The sequence below is a fragment of the Seriola aureovittata genome, chromosome 19 (genome assembly GCF_021018895.1).
Source record: "Seriola aureovittata isolate HTS-2021-v1 ecotype China chromosome 19, ASM2101889v1, whole genome shotgun sequence".
Classification (NCBI taxonomy): domain Eukaryota; kingdom Metazoa; phylum Chordata; class Actinopteri; order Carangiformes; family Carangidae; genus Seriola; species Seriola aureovittata.
Window position 1 is genome coordinate 22,872,501 of NC_079382.1, and position 19,334 is coordinate 22,891,834.

General features: G+C 42.7%; 3 protein-coding genes and 4 non-coding genes across 9 annotated transcripts in view; 2 read left to right on the forward strand and 5 right to left on the reverse strand.

The window, feature by feature from the left end:
- Positions 1-850, forward strand: part of LOC130187281 (interactor protein for cytohesin exchange factors 1-like) — an 8,054-nt gene extending 7,204 nt beyond the window's left edge. The window contains exon 9 of the mRNA XM_056404726.1: positions 1-850. This exon is cut by the window's left edge and continues 388 nt beyond it. The gene's annotated coding sequence lies outside the window, so the exon portion shown is untranslated.
- Positions 851-1,127: 277 nt separating this feature from the next.
- rps7 (ribosomal protein S7) lies at positions 1,128-5,927 on the reverse strand. The gene is made up of 6 exons (XM_056404731.1): positions 5,772-5,927; positions 4,923-4,994; positions 4,198-4,341; positions 3,351-3,415; positions 1,782-1,932; positions 1,128-1,238 (listed from the first exon to the last, which is right to left on the reverse strand). The coding sequence occupies exons 1-6, from the start codon at positions 5,877-5,879 to the stop codon at positions 1,161-1,163; spliced, it is 618 nt and encodes a 205-aa protein (XP_056260706.1). The 5' UTR covers positions 5,880-5,927; the 3' UTR covers positions 1,128-1,160.
- Positions 1,501-1,719, reverse strand: LOC130160864 (small nucleolar RNA SNORA73 family). The gene has a single exon (XR_008826066.1). It is a non-coding gene; the product is annotated as a small nucleolar RNA SNORA73 family (small nucleolar RNA).
- LOC130160863 (small nucleolar RNA SNORA73 family) lies at positions 2,493-2,711 on the reverse strand. The gene has a single exon (XR_008826065.1). It is a non-coding gene; the product is annotated as a small nucleolar RNA SNORA73 family (small nucleolar RNA).
- Positions 3,823-4,041, reverse strand: LOC130160865 (small nucleolar RNA SNORA73 family). The gene has a single exon (XR_008826067.1). It is a non-coding gene; the product is annotated as a small nucleolar RNA SNORA73 family (small nucleolar RNA).
- Positions 4,621-4,839, reverse strand: LOC130160867 (small nucleolar RNA SNORA73 family). Its single transcript, XR_008826068.1, has one exon. It is a non-coding gene; the product is annotated as a small nucleolar RNA SNORA73 family (small nucleolar RNA).
- A 1,085-nt stretch (positions 5,928-7,012) lies between the features above and the next one.
- rnaseh1 (ribonuclease H1) lies at positions 7,013-11,604 on the forward strand. Of its 3 annotated transcripts, XM_056404730.1 has the most exons (9): positions 7,013-7,355; positions 7,469-7,570; positions 7,953-8,077; positions 8,270-8,449; positions 8,691-8,790; positions 8,914-8,968; positions 9,397-9,481; positions 9,774-9,898; positions 11,296-11,604. In XM_056404730.1, exons 2-9 carry the CDS (start codon positions 7,506-7,508, stop codon positions 11,383-11,385), a joined length of 825 nt encoding a protein of 274 aa, XP_056260705.1. In that variant the 5' UTR covers positions 7,013-7,355; positions 7,469-7,505; the 3' UTR covers positions 11,386-11,604. The 3 variants fall into 3 exon arrangements, with proteins under 3 accessions (XP_056260705.1, XP_056260702.1, XP_056260704.1); XM_056404727.1 differs by having other exon boundaries at positions 7,013-7,570; XM_056404729.1 differs by having other exon boundaries at positions 7,013-7,570; positions 8,273-8,449.
- The last annotated feature ends 7,730 nt before the right edge of the window (positions 11,605-19,334 follow it).

Genomic DNA, 19,334 nt, shown 5'->3' on the forward strand with positions numbered 1-19,334 from the left:
GATCACTGTTGTTTTTTAAAATATCCAAACACACAATTTGCTTCTTTAAATTGACGTTAAGTATAAAACAGTGATTAGAACAGAGCTCGTGGATTCAGTCTTTCAGCAGCTTCCCGCTCACTGGCATCGAGTCACAGGAGTAAAAGCAGGAATAAATAAAAGGATAAATAAGTAAATACAAACATTTGGAAATATAATGACAAATAAATTAAAAAATACTTTGTCTCCCTTGAAGGCAAGAGAGTAAAAACAAGTGTCTTAATATTTCCACATTTTCTATTTACTTGTTTCTTCCTGCTTTTATTTCCTTTATTCTTTTCTATGTCTCTCCTGAGGTTCACACTACGACCTCAGACCAGCGAGTCTCATTCAGACTCTGGACACAGATTCAGGTTTCAAACTGAGCGGGAAAGTTTGGACGTCAGACTGAAGGAACCTTTAATGTCAGAGGAGTCTGTTGGTGTCAGAACTGAACTGTGGGAAATGAATGAATGAATATGTCATCGTGGAGTGATGAGGCCACAGATTCAGGACCAGATTCATAGGACTTTAGTCTTTCGTGATGCTGCCACCTACTAAGTCCTGATTGGTTCCATGCACATTAGCCCCACCCCTAACCAAGTCACTATGTGTTGTCATGGAAACATTGTGTCCTACAGCCTGCTGGGAGTTTACGAACAAACAGGAGTCTGAGTTTACTGCAGGAACACTGAGCAGCTCCTCTGCTCATGGTTTCAACTCGTTTTCAAATGTTCTACATGATGGAATCTAATGTGTTTGTTTAATTAATGTTATTCCTTTGTATTTTATAGTTTTGTTGTATTTCTGCAGTAAACACTCACAGCTTGTTCACTCGTGTGTCATTTCACTACGTCACATATTAAACTGAATATCTGAATTTCCAAAGACACAATGCTCGGCCTCGTGAAGCTGCAGAGCTCATGAGTTACTGCAGAGCGGCCGGAGGATCCTGCAGCTGAACCTCGTTAATAAAAACAAACAAGGCAGGAAGAAAAAAAAAACAAAACAAACTAATTTCATACTTTCAGATTAAAAAAAAAAAGCAAAACACACAAATCTGTGACCACAGGATCATTTCCTCTACAAGAACAAGACAAACGTCAAAGTGACAGTAAACAAATTTATTTTGTCATCTGCATTTACAGCTGGAATTCTGGGAATTCAAACACGACGTCTTTGCCTGTGAGCTTCTTGTACACACCAGAGAAAGTCTCCACCTGAAAGACAGGAAACAAACGTTAACCAGGTTTGATTTGATCATTCTGCAGTTTCATGGTCAGGCTGAGATTAAAACAAGTTACAGACTCGTGTCTTAACTTGATTATTTAGAAGCTCCAGTCGCAGCCAATTTATAATGATAATGATAATAATAATAATGATACGTTTCTTTTCTGCTGATGGACAGACCGACTAATTCAGACTCAACGTTCTGTTCTTCAGTCGAACCTCAGCTACATGTAAAACATAAACAGTGTGAATCAATGTGCACTGCATGGTTTAGCTCCCCAGTCACGGCCCCCAAAGGACTCTGGGAAGATGTAGGAATATGCAGGACGCCCGTCCTCACCGGCCGATGGCCGGGGACAGAGCTTTGTCTCCGACGTTGTGGAACGGGACTGTACGTCTCAGCTCAAAGCTACGCTCCCATACGCCACCAGGACAGAGCCAGGAGAGCAACTCGCTGGGTGTCCACGTCGGGTCACACTACTCCAGCCAATGAAACCACAGACTGCTTTGTGATTGGCTGACACGACACTCACTTTGTGTTCGACGTTGTTCTGCTGAGCCTTGTCCAGGTGGACCTTGATGAGTCGGCTGCTGTCCAGTTTGACTCTGATCCTCTTACCCACGATCTCACTAGGGAACACCAAGTCCTCCAAGATGGCGTCGTGGACCGCGGTCAGAGTACGGCTGGAGGCGGAGCAAAGAAGTAATGTTAATACTGAACAGCAGCCACCTGCCTTTCTGATGAATCAATCAATAATTCGACAAATATAAAGATTAATCTGCAAATGTTTTGACAGTCGATTAATGTTCACGGTTTGTTTCTTTATTTCATTCAACTGTAAATTAAATCAGGGCTGAAACTCGTGGTTTTTGATTGATTAATCTGCTCATTGTTTTCACTTTTGATCATTTGGTTCATAAAACAGGAAACAATCAAATCCTCAGAGTCTGAGGTGACGTTTGTTTTGTCCAGAGATTTTTCAGAAATTTAACCAGAAAGTTTTACTTTGACGCTTCGATTCAATAATTGATCAGTTATCAAAACCAAACAGCTGAATAACTTAACAATGTTTTAAATGTAAACAGAAGATCTTCACTCTTCACCATCTTATTTTTAACTACATTCTTTATTTGGAGCCCAAATCAGCAGCTCAGGCAAAAACAGTTCAAGAATCTTATGCAAATATAAAATCATTCATTTCACATTGTATTTGCTTCCAAGTCTTAACTCGTCTTTTAACAGATGTTGTGCACTGCATGGTTTAGCTCCCCAGTCACGGCCCCAAAAGGACTCTGGGAAGATGTAGGAATATGCAGGACGCCCGTCCTCACCGGCCGATGGCCGGGGACAGAGCTTTGTCTCCGACGTTGTGGAACGGGACTGTACGTCTCAGCTCAGAGCTACGCTCCCATACGCCACCAGGACAGAGCCAGGAGAGCAACTCGCTGGGTGTCCACGTCGGACAAAGACTGGGTTTGTAATTTTAAACGACAATCATCATCTCAGATGCCTCATCAGTTTCAGCACAAATTTAATATAAAAACAACTTTTCTTCCCAAATAGTTGAAAATAATTTTCAGACTTTAAAGAACATTCAGAGTTTTACTGAGGAAAATCAACCATTTCTGACTCAATCACTATGAATTAACGACTTTAAAGAGATAAAATCACTAAGTCATTTAAGTAAAACATTGTTTTTAAAATGTGGAGATTTGCTGCTTCTTTGTTTAATGTGAAACTGAATCTTATCACAATCTCCTGTCAAGTCAAGTCGATTGATTTACATCAAATATCTTTAAAGAAGTTATTGTTCAACAGACTTTCAGTTTCCCATCAGAATAAAAAAAGATATTTCCATGAGAAGCTGGAAGCAGGGGATTATCTGTATTTTAAAGAAAATTACTTAAATCATTTTGTCGATTGCTTCAATAGTTTTTCTTCTTCATTTTGAGGTTTTGCTTATTGATCAGCTCCGCTGCCTGTAACAGTGATTATACAACTGCAGATGGGAGCAGCAGTGACAACCAGAAGAGGACGTTTATAGAAAACATCTATATTAATAGATTTATTCATTGATGATATGGAAGATAATGTGACTCACCTCCTGGGACGCTTCTGCTTATTCTTTGTGCGGCTTTTCCTGGTGGGTTTGGGCAGAATTCTCCTCTGAAAGTCGAAAACATCCTCAGATTAATCTCCAGTCATGATTCAAACATTTACAAACAGGATTAAAATATTGATGAACTAAATGAATGTGGTTCAGACTGATGTTCTGGGTCAACACACGTTACAACCTGCTTACACCCGTTTCTCCTGGATTTACAAAGTCAGAAACCTGCTTCATTAACAAACAAGTGTTTCCTCTCAAGTTTCAGACTTTCACCAGAAGACGCTCTGTACAGCGTGAACGTCACGTTGCCATCAGAACGCTAAGCTGTCAGGGGAAATATTCAGTTTGTTTTTTGAACAGCCTCTTCGGTCAAACCCTGATGTGGAAAAGACAATTCCTCTAAACTGGCTGCAGATCATTGTTACTACAACATACACAGTATAGGTCACATCTTGATGTAAATCAATGTGCACTGCATGGTTTAGCTCCCCAGTCACGGCCCCAAAAGGACTCTGGGAAGATGTAGGAATATGCAGGACGCCCGTCCTCACCGGCCGATGGCCGGGGACAGAACTTTGTCTCCGACGTTGTGGAACGGGACTGTACGTCTCAGCTCAGAGCTACGCTCCCATACGCCACCAGGACAGAGCCAGGAGAGCAACTCGCTGGGTGTCCACGTCGGACAGAAACAGACTCAACAGGCTCCTGCAGCTCAAACTATCACAACAATCACACTCATATTTCTACATGTGTAACGTCACCACAGCAAAAACACTGTAGAGAACAGTTCACATCTCCCACTTGAACCCGAGGTGGACATCATCATCATCATCCTCACCTGTGCAATGAAGACAACGTGCTTTCCACTGAACTTCTTCTCCAGCTCCCTCACCAGACGCACCTGAATCTTCTGGAAGGATTTCAGCTGAGGAACGGGAACGAAGATGATAATGGCTTTCCTGCTGCCACCAACTTCGATTTCCTGGAGACATAAACACTAAAGACTTTAGTTTCAAGGACAGAAAAACGCAGCCGAACGTCTCCGCTCCAATCCAGCACCAGGATTGTTCATCTGCTTGAGCTGATGCAAGAAACCAACATCATTCAAGAGCTGCAGAGGTACCAGGTAAACAAGTGAAGTGGATTTCAGGAATTACAAAACTTCAGTGGAAATGACAAAAGGATCATTTATATTTACATAACTAGCTGCAGATCATTGTTACTACAACATCCACATTATAGGTCACATCTTGATGTAAATCAATGTGCACTGCATGGTTTAGCTCCCCAGTCACGGCCCCCAAAGGACTCTGGGAAGATGTAGGAATATGCAGGACGCCCGTCCTCACCGGCCGGCGGCCGGGGACAGAGCTTTGTCTCCGACGTTGTGGAACGGGACTGTACGTCTCAGCTCAGAGCTACGCTCCCATACGCCACCAGGACAGAGCCAGGAGAGCAACTCGCTGGGTGTCCACGTCAGACAGGATGTTTCCATTTCAATATTTTCAGATAAATAACAGCTTCTCAGCCCAGATTTCATTTAAAGAAAAGAAAAGCTCCTACCTTTGCTGCAGTGATGTTCAGCTCTCTCAGCTGAGCCTTCAGGTCAGAGTTCATCTCCAGCTCGAGCAGAGCCTGCAGAGAGACACAGTGCAATCAGCCTCAAACATCTGTATCTTTACAGTTTAAAAGCAACTCGCTGAACACATTTACAGAGGCTCGTGGTATTTAAGGTTTAGTTTCTGATCTGACTCAGGCCTAAAAACTGTGACGGTCAGTCAAGTTCAGTGGATCTCGTCTGTTGATGATGAACAGTACTGTGCAAACATTATAGGCATTATCCATCCTGCAGGTTCTGGCCCCCAAAGGGCCCTGAACTCAACATCATGGAGTCAGTCTGGGATCACATGAAGACACAGAGACAACCTGAATCCACAGCTGAACTGAGGAGAACTGGTGCTTTGATTTTCTGTTTACTGCACTTTGAACTCAGCTGATAAATTTAGGCTTTTCACAGCATTATTGTTGAAGGCAAGTATCTAAATCCTTTCACACAGTACTGTACATTTTAATATACAGAAGAAGAAATACATGTATAGATATTAATTGCTTCCAGCATTCAACTTAAACTATTTGAAAACTTGTACCATGTGGGCTGAGAGTGGAGTTTAACTTTTGTCCAAACATCCTTAAATATCCAAGTTCAGTTAATATTGGTGATAAGAGTGAACTCATGCAAGAAAAGCATCAAAACATTTTTATAATGCAATGACTTTTTCTACATGTTGTCTACAGGGTGATGTTGACTCTTACAGCATCACTTCACACAACTATCTATCAATCAATCACTTTAACTCACAGCTGCTCCCCTCCAGTTTAAAGTTAACATGATCTGAACCCTGGTCTTCTTACCTGGGAGATCCCAGACTCGAACTCGTCTGGCTTCTCGCCATTAGGCTTCACTATTTTGGCGCTGGTACTGAACATGGCCTTTGTCTCTGCACAGAGAAATAAAGACATGTGGGTCAAATACACATACAATCCTGGGATCTTTGAACGCACCGGACTGACATGAATCCTGGAGGAGTCCCTATCAAACCAGCATGAACCGCGCTGAGCTAACACACATACCAGCTCGATGCTAACTGGGAGCTGCGGGCTAACACGCAAGTATGTGATATTAGAACAAAAATATTAAACTTCAGGACAAAAAACACACAAATCTAGAGCCGGTAAAATGAAGAAATCAGACTCTGTTAACAAAAACACTTCAGGTTAACTAAGGTAAGGCAACTTTAGCTATTATAGCTTAGCCGGCTGTCATTTTTTGCCCTGCTAGAATTAGACGGAGATTTTAAGTAGAAAAACTGCAGTATCTTGTTTTACTTTCCATAAAAAGACCCATGAACAGAGATTAATAGATCCAGTCCACCACCTTCTCCTGGGCTGAACACATGCAGGGCCTGCTAACTGCACCCCATCACCAGGACCCATTCACCGGACCGATTCTACTATGCTCTATTTTGTGCTATAAATCAGCCATCCGCCGCCACAAGCCACATAATCTAAGGTATCAAAGCCTTAACAATGTTTACGGTGCGTGTATTTAACAATTTAACTAAGTTAAAAGACATTTTGGTTCAGAAAAGTCTGGCCACTGGAAAACAGCACGACTAACCTCTGTCAACGACGGCCAAGGAAGAGACCGGAGCATCGCGAGAGTTGTATTAATCCAATGCGAGCGAGCCCAGCAAGTATCGCGAGAGCTGCTTAGAGTCGCGCATTGAATGATAATGCTGCATTCAGGGGACAATAGGAAAAGCAGCCGATACTCCCTTGTGTTTATGTATTGGTAGCAGAAGCCAGACACAAACAGTGGATAAAGCCTGCAGAATTATCCGAACTTGTATTAGTGTTGATATCCTGCCCACAGTGTTTTGACATGCCGGTAGTTCTTTCCATAAAGTGGGAGTTACCTGAATTTTTTAAAAAAAATTTAATTTATTTATTTTTGTGATATCAGAAATTTAGGTTATCCCTCAATCGTGGGTCGTAATTACGATTTAAACGATATGTCTGAATGCAACACCAAAACATCGCGAGAGTATACACCTATTACACTGGTTGCCAACCTCCGTAAAAAAAAAAAGCTAAAAAGAAGAAGAACATCGCGAGAGTTTGTGGAGAGCACGACACGAGCGCTTATTAACCGTTGTCAACATTACCTTTTTTTCTGTTTTCTTTGTGACTGCGCTTTTCGGGTTTGAAACAAACGTTTAATTTATGGTTTAGAGGGCCACACGATTGGTGACGGTGCTGTCATGTTTATTATTAATCCTTTTTGGGCGGCTGTGTAACTTTTGTGAGACACAGATAGCTACTAGCTAGCTAGCTAGCTAGTAGGAAGTAGCTAGTTTTGACTGCTCAGTTCATCCCACATTTACCGGCGCCTTTCGGCTTTTCGAAGCAAAACAAGCACCGAATCCTGACTGACCAGTGAGTTTTAATTATAATTTACTTTGTGTGAGTCAGCATCAGGATGTTAGCTGCTCCAGTTTCACGGCAGTTTCTTGGCAGAGAGTGATGTTTAGACTGCCTGGTCTTTTCAGAGCAGTACGCAGGAGCTTCTGCAGCGCTGCCGACGACATGGCGAAGGGCAAGTTTTACTACGCAGTAAAGAAAGGATTCAAACCTGGAGTCTACAAGTCATGGTGAGCCTGTTCACAGCTTAATGTCAGCGTGGTTGTTTATAAGAGAAAATCAAAGCCACTGATCAAAGTTCATTTTTTGTAGCGCAAGGAGTCACATGCCAAATCCCATTAAGGTTTCTGGTGTTTCACCGTCTGTTTGAGCCTCTTCAAAACAAAACATCACTAAAATTATAATTAAATAGTATTTTGTAATCATTAAAATCCACACTTTGATTCGGCATAGAGGACAACGCGTTAGCAACTGCTTATATCAATATATTTCATTTTCCTTCTTCAAAACACACAGTGTGAGGTGCTCAACAGAGGGTGACTGTGTGATTTGTGGTCTGTGAAGAAGTTTGAATTATTGATCATTATTTTCCTGTTTCGTTCTGTTATTCAGGGATGAATGTAAGAGTCAGGTGGAGAAATTCCCATCTGCCTCTTTCAAGAAGTTTGCATCAGAGAAAGATGCCTGGGCGTTTTTCAGAGGAGTCGAACCTTCTGCAACTCCAGAGGTGAAGGAAGGTACGCGTCAATCTTTTCTTCTGTACATCCATACAGAAAACTCAACTCAACCATCTCAATGCATCTGAGGAGAAAACACTAAACTGTATTTGGACATAAATTCAGCAAATTTGTAAATATAACCTGTAACACAGCATTTCTCTAATTTTAAGTGACAAAAATAACAACAAACTGTGTGTTTTTGGTTTTCAGCAGCTCAGAGCGCGGAGTCGGCCGTCGCTCTTCTGCCTAAAAGAGGCCCGGAGGCTCTGGAGTACATCCCTCTGGGTAAGAAGAGATGTCACTCAGAAGACGAGGTGGTGTCCCCCCCCAAACGAGTCAAACAGTCAGAAAGCTCATCTTCAGAAAGCACAGATGGATTCACATACATGGGTAAGATCTTCAAACTGTCTGAGGAAATCAGATAAATGTAAAGATGATTGATGTGAAGCTTTTACTCAGTTCTTTGTCCATCCTGAGTTGTAAGAAGGTGGGTAGATTATCTGTAAACTGATGTAGTTATGTGGTAAACACATACTGATGGCTGTAAAACTTTAGATATAGAAAAAAGTGGCGTCGACTAAAACCTGAACTGCAGCAGCTCGTAACTCAGTGCTGTTCTCCCTCCGTCCAGGCGAGGCTGTGGTCGTTTACACTGACGGCTGCTGCACGGCCAATGGGAGGAGCGGAGCCCGAGCCGGCATCGGAGTTTACTGGGGCCACAACCACCCACAGTGAGAACACACACACACACATACATACATACATATATTATAGCTTGGAACTGAACTGAAGACACACATGTTCAAAAGTCAATAATCCAACAGTCTGTCACAGTTATTGCTTTTTTCCTGCAGAAATGTTGCAGAGCGGCTGGAGGGAAGACAAACCAACCAGCGGGCAGAGCTGCAGGTAAACACCTCCCATCACATCTCTGCAGACGTGCCTCAGACAGACGTCATACATCCATCTGACACATATATGAAATAAAATGTATACTAGAAGAAGTTTACATAAACACATTTCCAAACTGGATTTTCTACATTTTAGAGACGATAAACGATGAGTTTAAGGTTGTGTTTTTAATCTGATTTAAAGATTATTTTACATTAGCGCATCAGCAGTCAAGTCTGTTATAAAAAAGGCTTTTAAGGTTTAAAATTCGTTATGAGCAGACACTAAATATTACAAAATGAACATAGTTTTGTATATTTCTAATTGTCACGCACTTGCAAAGATACAGTCGTGTGTTAATAGCTGTAAGTGTGTGTGTGTGTGTGTGTGTGTGTGTGTGTGTGTGTGTGTGCGTGTGCGTGTGCGTGTGTGTGTGTGTAAACCAGGCAGCCTGCAAAGCGCTGGAACAAGCCAAAGAGTTGAACATCAAGAAGCTGGTTCTTTACACCGACAGCAAGTTCACGATCAACGGTGAGTCACAGAAAAACGTTCTGAACATTGAACCTGCTGAATCCAATTCTGATTGAAAGTGTTGGAGTTCATTATCGACACGTTTCAGGTTCAGATTTTTGAATTTCACCAAATGAGAACATCAAGAATAATTCAGGTTTATTTCAGCCTGATGTTTCCTTCGTGATTTTTACATGAATCATTTCAAACGTTTGTCTGGGAGTCTGACTGAAACTCAGAAAGTAGCTGCCTGCAGCACCAGTGTGATGCTCCACTCCATCATACTCGTACTCATGTGGCGTGTTTCCTGCAGGTGTGACCAGCTGGGTGAAGAGCTGGAAGCTGAACGGCTGGAGGCTGAAATCTGGAGGTCAGATCATCAACAAAGAAGACTTTGTGAAGCTGGACAGACTGAACTCAGAGCTGGAGGTGGTCTGGGTAAATATCAACCTGCATCGCACGGTTTAAAAGAATATTTACAGTCTGGTCACAAAGAAGAGTCAGTGGTTAAGACTGTAAAACAAAAACAAAATCCACAATCCACAAAAAAAAATTCATGTGGACAATATTTCTTTAAGCAGACATATTGTCCTCATGATACTCAGAGATTTCTAAACACTGACGGATGGTTGTTATAAAAACTGACGCTGCAGTTGTTCATCTTAACTGTGTGTTTGGTTTGTTCCTGTTCATTGTTTTCTATCTCTTAAATGTTCGACACAACCTGAACCTGGAGTGGTGACTGCAGAGATTAATCTTGAGCTAAAAGATTCAAATAAACAAATAAACAGAAACCAAATGTAACATGAAAGAAGCCAAAGAGGAGACTGTTGGATCGTTACCTGTGATGTGTTCAGTGACACTGTGAGAGTTAAGTTACTGGTGAGTGAGTCTGTGCTGTGTCTTCCTGTAGTTACTATTTTGCTGCAGGTTTTGTTTTTGCAGATCAGTACCTTGAACTGTGAGACAGTCAGAGGAGTGGCCACAGGAGGCGCTAGAGGCACATTACATTCAGAATGAAAAGCAGGTGTCAGTTTGTTTATTAAACCCGGTTCACAAGGTGGAAACAAAACCAGTGTGACGCTGGTGTGAGGAAGTTTTCTCAGCAGATTATTAGGATTTAACTTTTTTCTGCAGAGTGAACAAACCTGCACCAAACCGGCTGATTCCTGTTTCACTGGCTCATTTCTTCTTTGAGTGATTTTAACTTGTTCCCTAGTTCTGCCCCTTTTGTTTGCTATTATTGTGTTGATCATTTTCCTCACACAGAAATACAATCAGTGGCCACTTTATTAGGTACACCTGTACAGTCTACTGCAACCCAATACAACTGCTCTGCCACTTTTATGCTGCCGTCTCTGACAGCTGCCTTTTCATGCTGTCAGAGACGTGTTCACTCAGCATTCAGGTCACAGCGACAGTGTTGTTCATTCCAGCTGTTGTGTTCAGAGACGTTCCTAATTTTCTGCTCCCTCATGTATGTAAATGGAAAAGACAAAATAGAATAGAAAACACTTCAGTATCATGTAGTTCAGCTTAACACCATCTTCATCTGTGACCTGCAGTGGTGACACAGCTGTTGTATTAGATTGTACAGGTGTACCTAATAAAGTGGCCACTGTATGTAATGATGGTGGACAGCACAGGGAAGATCCACATCTGCAAGTGCACACATCCGGAGTGAAAGTCGGTGTAGCGAGGTTTAAAAACACTGTGCTTTGATATTATAACGGGTTTAATTACGTTTATCAATGGATTTAAACTGACGTGAGACGATGATATTTGACGATTTTCTCTTCCTCAAACTCTTCCTCCTCGTCCTCCTCGTCCTCCAGATGCACATTCCCGGTCACGCCGGCTACATAGGCAACGAGGAGGCTGACAGACTGTCGAAAGAAGGAGCGGCGCTGCCTTTACAGCAGTAGGATGATGAAAGAGACGATTACCATTAAAGAGCTCCACTGCAGGACTGATCATGTGACCGTGCTCTGGTTCGGAGGTTTGTTTTTTTTTTTTTTTTTTTCTCCTTGCAACAGCACTTGTGACTAAACGGAGACTCGGCGGGGGAAATCTGCGTTTGTCCGTTTCACTGTTAAATGTTGTTGATAATTTGTGTTTCTGCTCTGAATAAAGTTTAAGCTTCAGCTTGTGTTTTGTGATGCAGCATGAAATCAAAGCCGGGCAGTGTGAGGTTTCTTCCAAGGATTCTGTTTACTTTATTTATTAATCCTTGTGAGGAGAGAAGGAGACGAGGACAGAGGAGTGAAGGAGAGGAGGCAGATGAGGGAAACAGCACTGACAGGTGAGGAAAAGAAACAGGAAGTAGAAATGAATTTAGAAGAGAGAGGAGGAAGGGTGTGTGGTATGGTTTTAGTGTTTTATATTGATTACTCAGTCTGCCTGTAGTACCGTCTTTCATCCAGCAGGAGGAGCTCCGTGTCATTATCAGAGGATTTAGGGTTTATTCTCGGATCAGGTTGAATTCTGACTGACAAATTGTTTCATATGTGTCGTTGCTTTGGGGATTGTTGTTTTTAAATCACATGTCAATAAAGTTTATTACAGTGAAACTGAATTGAAAGAGATTTTATAACTATCTAAATCCTGAAAATCCAGTTGCAAAATTAAACTGGGAGATGTTTGTTCCCAGTTTGACCAACAGACTCTAAAACAGGCGATGGCACTAAACATCACTGACCTTAGTCGTGTGGCGGCGTGGCGAGAGATTCTGTGAATATGTCCAGTTCAAAGCCGGAGAGTCGTCTCCTCCTGGGCAGCGTGAAAACAACAACCTTCAGTGGAAACGCAGCGAACGCTTCATTTCATTTATTTAAATCCTCTTGAGCATCAAAACAGAGCTTGTTCTCTCTGGGATCCAATCACACACCATATTAACAGACAACATATAAATCACTCAACACACCTGAACGCCGATTCATAAAGTACAAAACCAGACAAACTGAAAAACTAATAATAATGAATAAACAAAGAAATAAACAAAGGAATAAAAAAAAAGATCCAAAAATGAAATAAGTGGTGTGAAACGTCTAAGCATTTTGTTCACTAGAGAACATCTTAAATAAACCAGCAGCTGCTCAATACGATGAGATTTATATTTAATACCTGAGTTTATATTACAACTTAGAATTAAATAAGTATTATATGAAGAGGAGGACATGTACAGACAGTTCAGTTAAACCCAGAGTATTTCTCAGACTTAGAAATTCACATGTAGCTCCACTAGCTTCGCCAGTTTGTTAATCATTCAACTGAAATTAAAGTAAATTGTTCATATAAGTAACGTATATATTAATGATCACAGAGCCGAGAAGTGACACCGTAGTTTGGTGTGTGACATGAATGTGAAAGAGATGAACTGCAGGTTCTAATGTCATCGACACAAAGTCCTTAAAATGCAATTTGGAAATTTGAACATCTATAAATCCATGACAACTGAGCAGCTACATCTGCTGATCAAAGTCATGTGATGTGATTGAAAGCTCTGGAGCAGCCACTAAATTGACCTTATGGTGAGATTGTTTTCTCAGCCAGAAAAAAAATGGATGAACGGTCGACCCATGAACCACAGACATGAATCAGTAACCATGTGACGGCTGAAGTGTATTTACAGTGGGCTGTTTACGGAGCAACGTTATCACCTATTGGAGTTTAAGTTTAATAACTGACTCTTCTTTTAGCTCTGATCTGGACTCCACCTCCTCCTCTGGAAAACATCTGGCTCTTTAGGTTCTCGACGTTCACACTCTCTTCACCGGCCGCTCTCTGACTGTGTGTCTCTGCTGTTTGACGCTGTCCCGTGGTTTTATCAGAGCCTGGTGCTGCTGGGAAACGAGGCCAGTGACAGAACCGAAACAGTAACGTGACGTAAAGCTGAAACTAACAGTAAAACGCTGAGCAGTTGTTAATGACTCAACTTTCACCTCACAGTCAGAGTTGGTCATTTGATTCTTTCAAAATATGAACTACTGGAGCTTTAAAGAAGCATGCGACATATTTCAGTGTGTTTTTCTTTCATTCCCCACAGTCGATCCATCTTTACAAATTCATGTTGTGCCTCCACTTTCAAACTCAGAACTTTATTTCTATTTATTCCACTTTCTACTTCTGCTTCACTACATTTCAAATGCAAAAGTTGGACTTATTTTCTAGAACAAATTTCATTAGATTTTACTTGTTTCAAGCTGCAGACACTTAATTTTTAAACAAACTGATTTAAAAATAGGATGAATAGAGTGTTCTTACTGTAAAGACACTTTCTATTCACTTGTTTTAGGACAGTAAGTTTTTTTAGGAAGTCAGTAATAATTTACTCTGTTTTCCAGATTAAACAGTTTATAAAGCAGTTAAAATTTTCTCCACCTCAACTAATTACAACCAAAGGCCACTTACACATTAATGCATCATCATATAATATAATACAAAACCATCAAAGGAGCAATTTTCTGCATAATGAGTACTAATTTTAATACTTTTCTTAAGTGAGTTTTTGAGGACTTTAACTTGTAACGAAGCATTTCTAAATTGTTCCGTTGCTACTTCCACAAAAGTGAAGTATCCGCGTACTTCCCTCCTTCCCTTCGACAGACCTTCAGTACGCGTTCGGGAAAAAATAATCTTCTTTCTGCTCATGGAAAAAGAAAGAGAGAGAAATTAAGATACTCACCCCTCCTCCCCTCCTCCTCTTCGTCCTCCTCCTCCTCCTCCGTCCTCCTGCAGCCGGTCAATTGGTCGGTGTCGATGTTGGAAACAGCAGGACGGAGGCTCGGGGTTCCTCGCTCTGACCTCGACCGCTGCCTCGCGGCAAGCGTGGGCCACCACGACCCCGCCAGAGGCAGCCCAGTCTAAGAGAGAATGCCTCTAGGAGGTCAAAGGTCGCCCCTCAGCAGCTTCACCTCCTCGCTGGCTGAGCCTTGTTAGCACTCCTCCTCCTCAACACACACATGCCCACATGCCTCCTCAGCAGACTGAGCTCTGGCATCAGTCCGCCGCTGCCCTGCTGGAGGGGAGGAAGACCGAGCAAACTGTAAAGAAACTTAACAAACCAGACATTAGAAACATCCTGCTCACACTTCAGGTTTTGTCAATTTTTAGACCAGCACTGTGTAAAATAAACCAGAATGTTCTGCTGGGGTTGAAGAACTCTCTGACACCTCAAACCGTCTGACACAGAGCGGGGGATGTTCGCTAAAGTGCTCGCAGTGCTGATGGGGAAGAAAGAAAACTTCATGCAGATATTCTCTCGCTTGAGAGAAGACGAGCCCCGGCCACGCTGTTGTCTTGTAACCAAGTCGCTCAAGTCCAATTCCAATTTGAGTCCCGCTAAGTTAGAGATTGCATCTGAGTCGCGGTGGTGTTGTAGTCGTGTCTGAGCTGCTGTGGTCAATCATCCAGGTTGACGAGGTGATGTCTGAGTCCCTGAGGTCACGGCTAAGTCACTATGTTTGTCAAAGTCACCAAAGTCACTGAGTCACTAAGCCAGTGTCCAAAGTTGCTGAGATCAGGTTTAAGTTGTAGAGCTCATGTCCAGGTCACTGATGTGATGTTTGAATTGCTGAGATGATTTCTGAATTGGAAAGCTCATGTTTGATGTCATATCTGATTACCTGACATCATCTCTTAGTTGTTTGGGTCACGTTTAAGTGGCCAAGCTCATGTTCATGTTGCCGAAGCCAGATACGAGTCACTGAGTTGATGTCTGAAGTTGCTGACGTCTTGTCCAAGTTGTCAAGATCAAGGCCAAGTCTCAGAGTTTATGTCGAAGGTCGTGTCCGAGTCCCCAAGTCAATGTCTGAGTCTCTGAAGTTGGCAAGCTCATTTTAAAGTTTACTGTGTCTTACAGTGAATGTCCAAGTTGCTGACGTCAAGTCTGGAGTTGTTGACATAATGTCTGAGTCTCTGAGGTCATATTAAAGTTGCTGCAATCATGTCTCAGAGGTTGAATCTGGTTGCTGAGGAAATGTGTCACAGGGTCATGTCTACGTCACTCAGGAATGTCTAATTTGCTGAGATTATATCAATGTTGTTAGAATTCGTGTCTCTATTTCTGTGACATCCGAGTTATTTGGTTCTTTGAGTCATTATTTTACAACCCACTACCATGACTGACGAACCCCTGAAGGACAATATTTTGATACCTGGGCAGGGAAATCTTGAGTTGCTTGTTACATATGGCGTTGTCAACACAGCTCTTAAGACCGGTTCCCACTCTCCTCTCCAGCATTTATCATCAAATTATTTCTTCATCCAGTCCCGAGACGGTGTTTACACTGCTGCTTCCTTTCTGATCCGGCATCAAGGAGAAGCAGAGCTCAGCACGCCGTCGATGGAGGAGGCACAGAAGGAGTCACAATCAAAGATGGCGAGGAGAACAAAGTGGCATCTGTTTCCATGACAGCTGTCTGCATCCAGCTCTGAAACCAGCTCCCCCAACTCCCTCGCTACCACGACTGTTTGATATGACGAAAAAGGAGAGTTTCTTAGAGGTTTTTTGCAGTTTTAGCGAAGGTACTGTGTTTTCTACAGGAGGGTAATGCCTCAAAGACCCCTCTGATTTGTTAAATAAGGATTGTCACTCCTTATATTTTGACTCCAACTTGTTTTCTTAAACCAAACCCCACAGCAACTGCTTGGGTTTTTTTTCTTTACTCCAGCTGAGGATGTATTAATCGGAGAAATCAGAACATAACTGGAGGTCAGGCAGAACAAAGAACCTGCCAACTCTCTGCTCATTAAAAAAACCCACCAGATTTATCTTTAGAACACAATCTCAGTCTTTTACTGTCTACTTTTTATTTGCTTTAAACAATTGTAATGAGATTAGACAATTTCCAATTGTTGGCAGATAGATAGATAGATAGATAGATAGGTTAGAGTGCAATAAGAATCCTGCAAAAGGCATCGTATAATATATGCAGTAAAAGTATGTACAGATGGTAGTGCAGCAGTGTGTTCACCTGGTACACAGGTAAGCTGTTGTACAGTGTCAGTGCAGTCATGGAGGGGATGGGATGGGTTTGTTCAGTGACCTCCTCTTCCTCACTGGCTTGATCGTCGCCAGGTTCTGACCAATGATGGTCGCGGCCTTGCGAATTAGTTTATTTATCGTTCTGGCATCTCTGGCAGAAAGATCTGAACTTCCTGTGAAAGTCGAGTCTGTTCATCCCCTTCCTGTTCACAGTAGCTGTGTCCCAATTCAGGGGCCGCATCCTTCTAGTTGCCGTAGGCCGAACTGAAATGAGACGTACTGGTCTACGGCTTTTTGCTTTGCGTCACCAGCTGTGCAAATACCAGTGCCTTACCAGTGTGTCACAAAGTGTGGATCCTGATGCCTAGCAACCTTGACAACACGCAACTTTTCCTCACAAAAACTTGTGGTTTTAACAGTTGTACCATTAGTTGTTGAACTGAGCTGAAACCCAATACTTACGTTTAGAAGTGTAATTCTCTGACTCTGATGGTGTTGTTTGGATTGAATCTTGGGCTAGGTTGGGCCATGAAGGATCCACCTGCTGGAGCTCCTGTACTCAGGTAAAGGAGGACACATTTCTTGGCCACATTTAAAGGAGCCTTCGAAATGGGACAGTCTAGTCGCGCCGCTGTGATGCAATCGGTCTTCAAATGCAGCCTCCGAAGAATGGGGCCCCTGAATTTGAACACAGCTTATGTCAATGCTGGTCCTCCAGTCCAGTCAGCTGTTCAAGTGGACATCCAAGTACCTGTAGTGCTCCACAACTCCTACCTCCTCACCCATCAGCACATAGACAGCAAAATCATCGAAGTGCCCTTGATGGATCGAGTTTCCTGCTATCACAACAGACTGGTTTATAGGCTTGTGGATGGATGAAGCTGTTGGTCAGTCAGGTCAGCGAATGCACCACAGGCCTCAGTCAGACCTCTCTGTGATGGAGCCTGATCAATTTTTTCCTTATACTAACTGATCTTGGAGGGCTTCGTTATCTCGTCTCCCTGCTGATTTGCATCATGGACAGAAACGTATGAATCAGTCTGTGCCCTCATGGAAAGTTTGCCGTGCTCTGCACCCCTGAAGCCATCTCTGTATTTCTAAAGTTCCACTCTGAAATGAGATTTTCAGCACTTGAAAATTATGACGCCTACTCTGATGTAAAAAAAAAAAAAAAAATTTCAAATATTGGCATGAAAGTAAAACTCATTATGGAAATACATTGAACTTATTGACTATTCATGAAATTTGCCTGCAAACGAGGAAGGAGACCGTTTCCAGGAGGGTGTCTGAGTGTCTGAAATACAGGGAGGTGAAGTTTGTCACTCTCTTAATGAGTTTGAATCATTCAGTAATTGGTTGTTTTGGATGAGTTTGATTACAATGTGAGTCTCCAACATGTGAAACAGGATCAGTTTGTTGATATTCTGTATTTTTCTCATTGCCAGCTAATCCCTCTTAGGGTTGATGGAAGCAGCACATGCAGGCAGGTGCAGGGAAGGAGCTTTAATTGATGAAATGAAGAGGACCAGACAGACAGACAGATGGATGGACAAGCAGGTAAGCAGGTGGACAGGTAGAGACAACAGGTCAGGCAGCAGGCACATAGGGAGAGACGTGAGCAGACGATCTACCCAGAAGGTGGTGGAAATGGCTGGTTTAAGGGTTAATTAGGAAGCTGGGAACAGGTGTGTGAGTGGGCAGGGAAGCTCAGGTGAGCAAGTGGGTCTGGCAGTCAGGTGACTGAGATAGGGAGGAAAGTGTGAGGACATCTGGTGGGCGGACGGAGAAGTGGCAGGAGACGGAGGCCAGAATAAACAGGGCTGAGACAGGAAACGTGACAGTGGGGATGGTCGGTCCAGAGGAGGGAACGAGAGACCCAAAGACGAATCGACACCCTGAATTATAAAAGGTTGATGCGACTGCTTTATAACCGTTCACCTTGCAGTCAATTATAGGAAAGAGCTGTATAACTACGCCACTTAAATGGTGGTAAACTGCCGAACCACCGGTGTGCGAAGCGTTGTCCAATCCCCATCGCCAGAAAAACTCAATACAGTCTGAGCTTTACTACAGTGAGTCTCAAACTGAATGTACTCATCACATTTTTGTTTTGAAAGATAATCCCATGATTACATAACTGACTATTTTCAAGTGCTGGAGGGAGCAAAATCTCTCAGGACTTAGTTTTATGAAGCAAAGTGAGTTGTGAAAAAAGCAAAAAACTTCCTGGTTCTGTTGAAATGTTCGGTTTGGAAATTAAAGTATATGAGCTATGAATGGTTTGGTGCAGCTGGTAGAGCGTGGAAAAGAGGAAGAACAACCAGTTCAGATTTCTGTTCATTAGATGAGCGTTGACGTGTCTGTTTTATTTTGATCACAGTTGAGGATGTGGAGGTCCAGTGGAGTTCTGACCAGATGCTGCAGCAGAAGCAGAAAAAAAGTCTTTGTGTCAGAATTATAATAAAAACAAAATGTAAGAAACCCCTCAGCTGACTGCAGCATCAAACACAACAGTCCCTGTTTCACCTCTTCACCAAAACTGACTCATAAACATCTTTAATTGCTGCTTTCAGTGTTTGAACTCGGCACCGCAATCGCCCGGCGTCCTCATTATGAGGAGAGGGGAATCGTGGGTAGATACTGCGGGAGGTTCGACAGCCCGCTGTGAGCGCTGATGTTTCTGAAGGCAGGGAGGCAGGAGGAATGAGACGAAAGAGAGGACGGATGTGATGGAAAGGGGAGGGGGGAGATGAGAGAGGGGAGAGAGGAGCGAGAGAAAAGAGGAGCTGGCGACGGTGAGGGAATCGGAGGACATTTGAGGAAACAGGAGAAGCAGAAGACAAAGATAGACTGAAACACTGAGAGGAGGAGGAGGAGGAACTGAGAGGG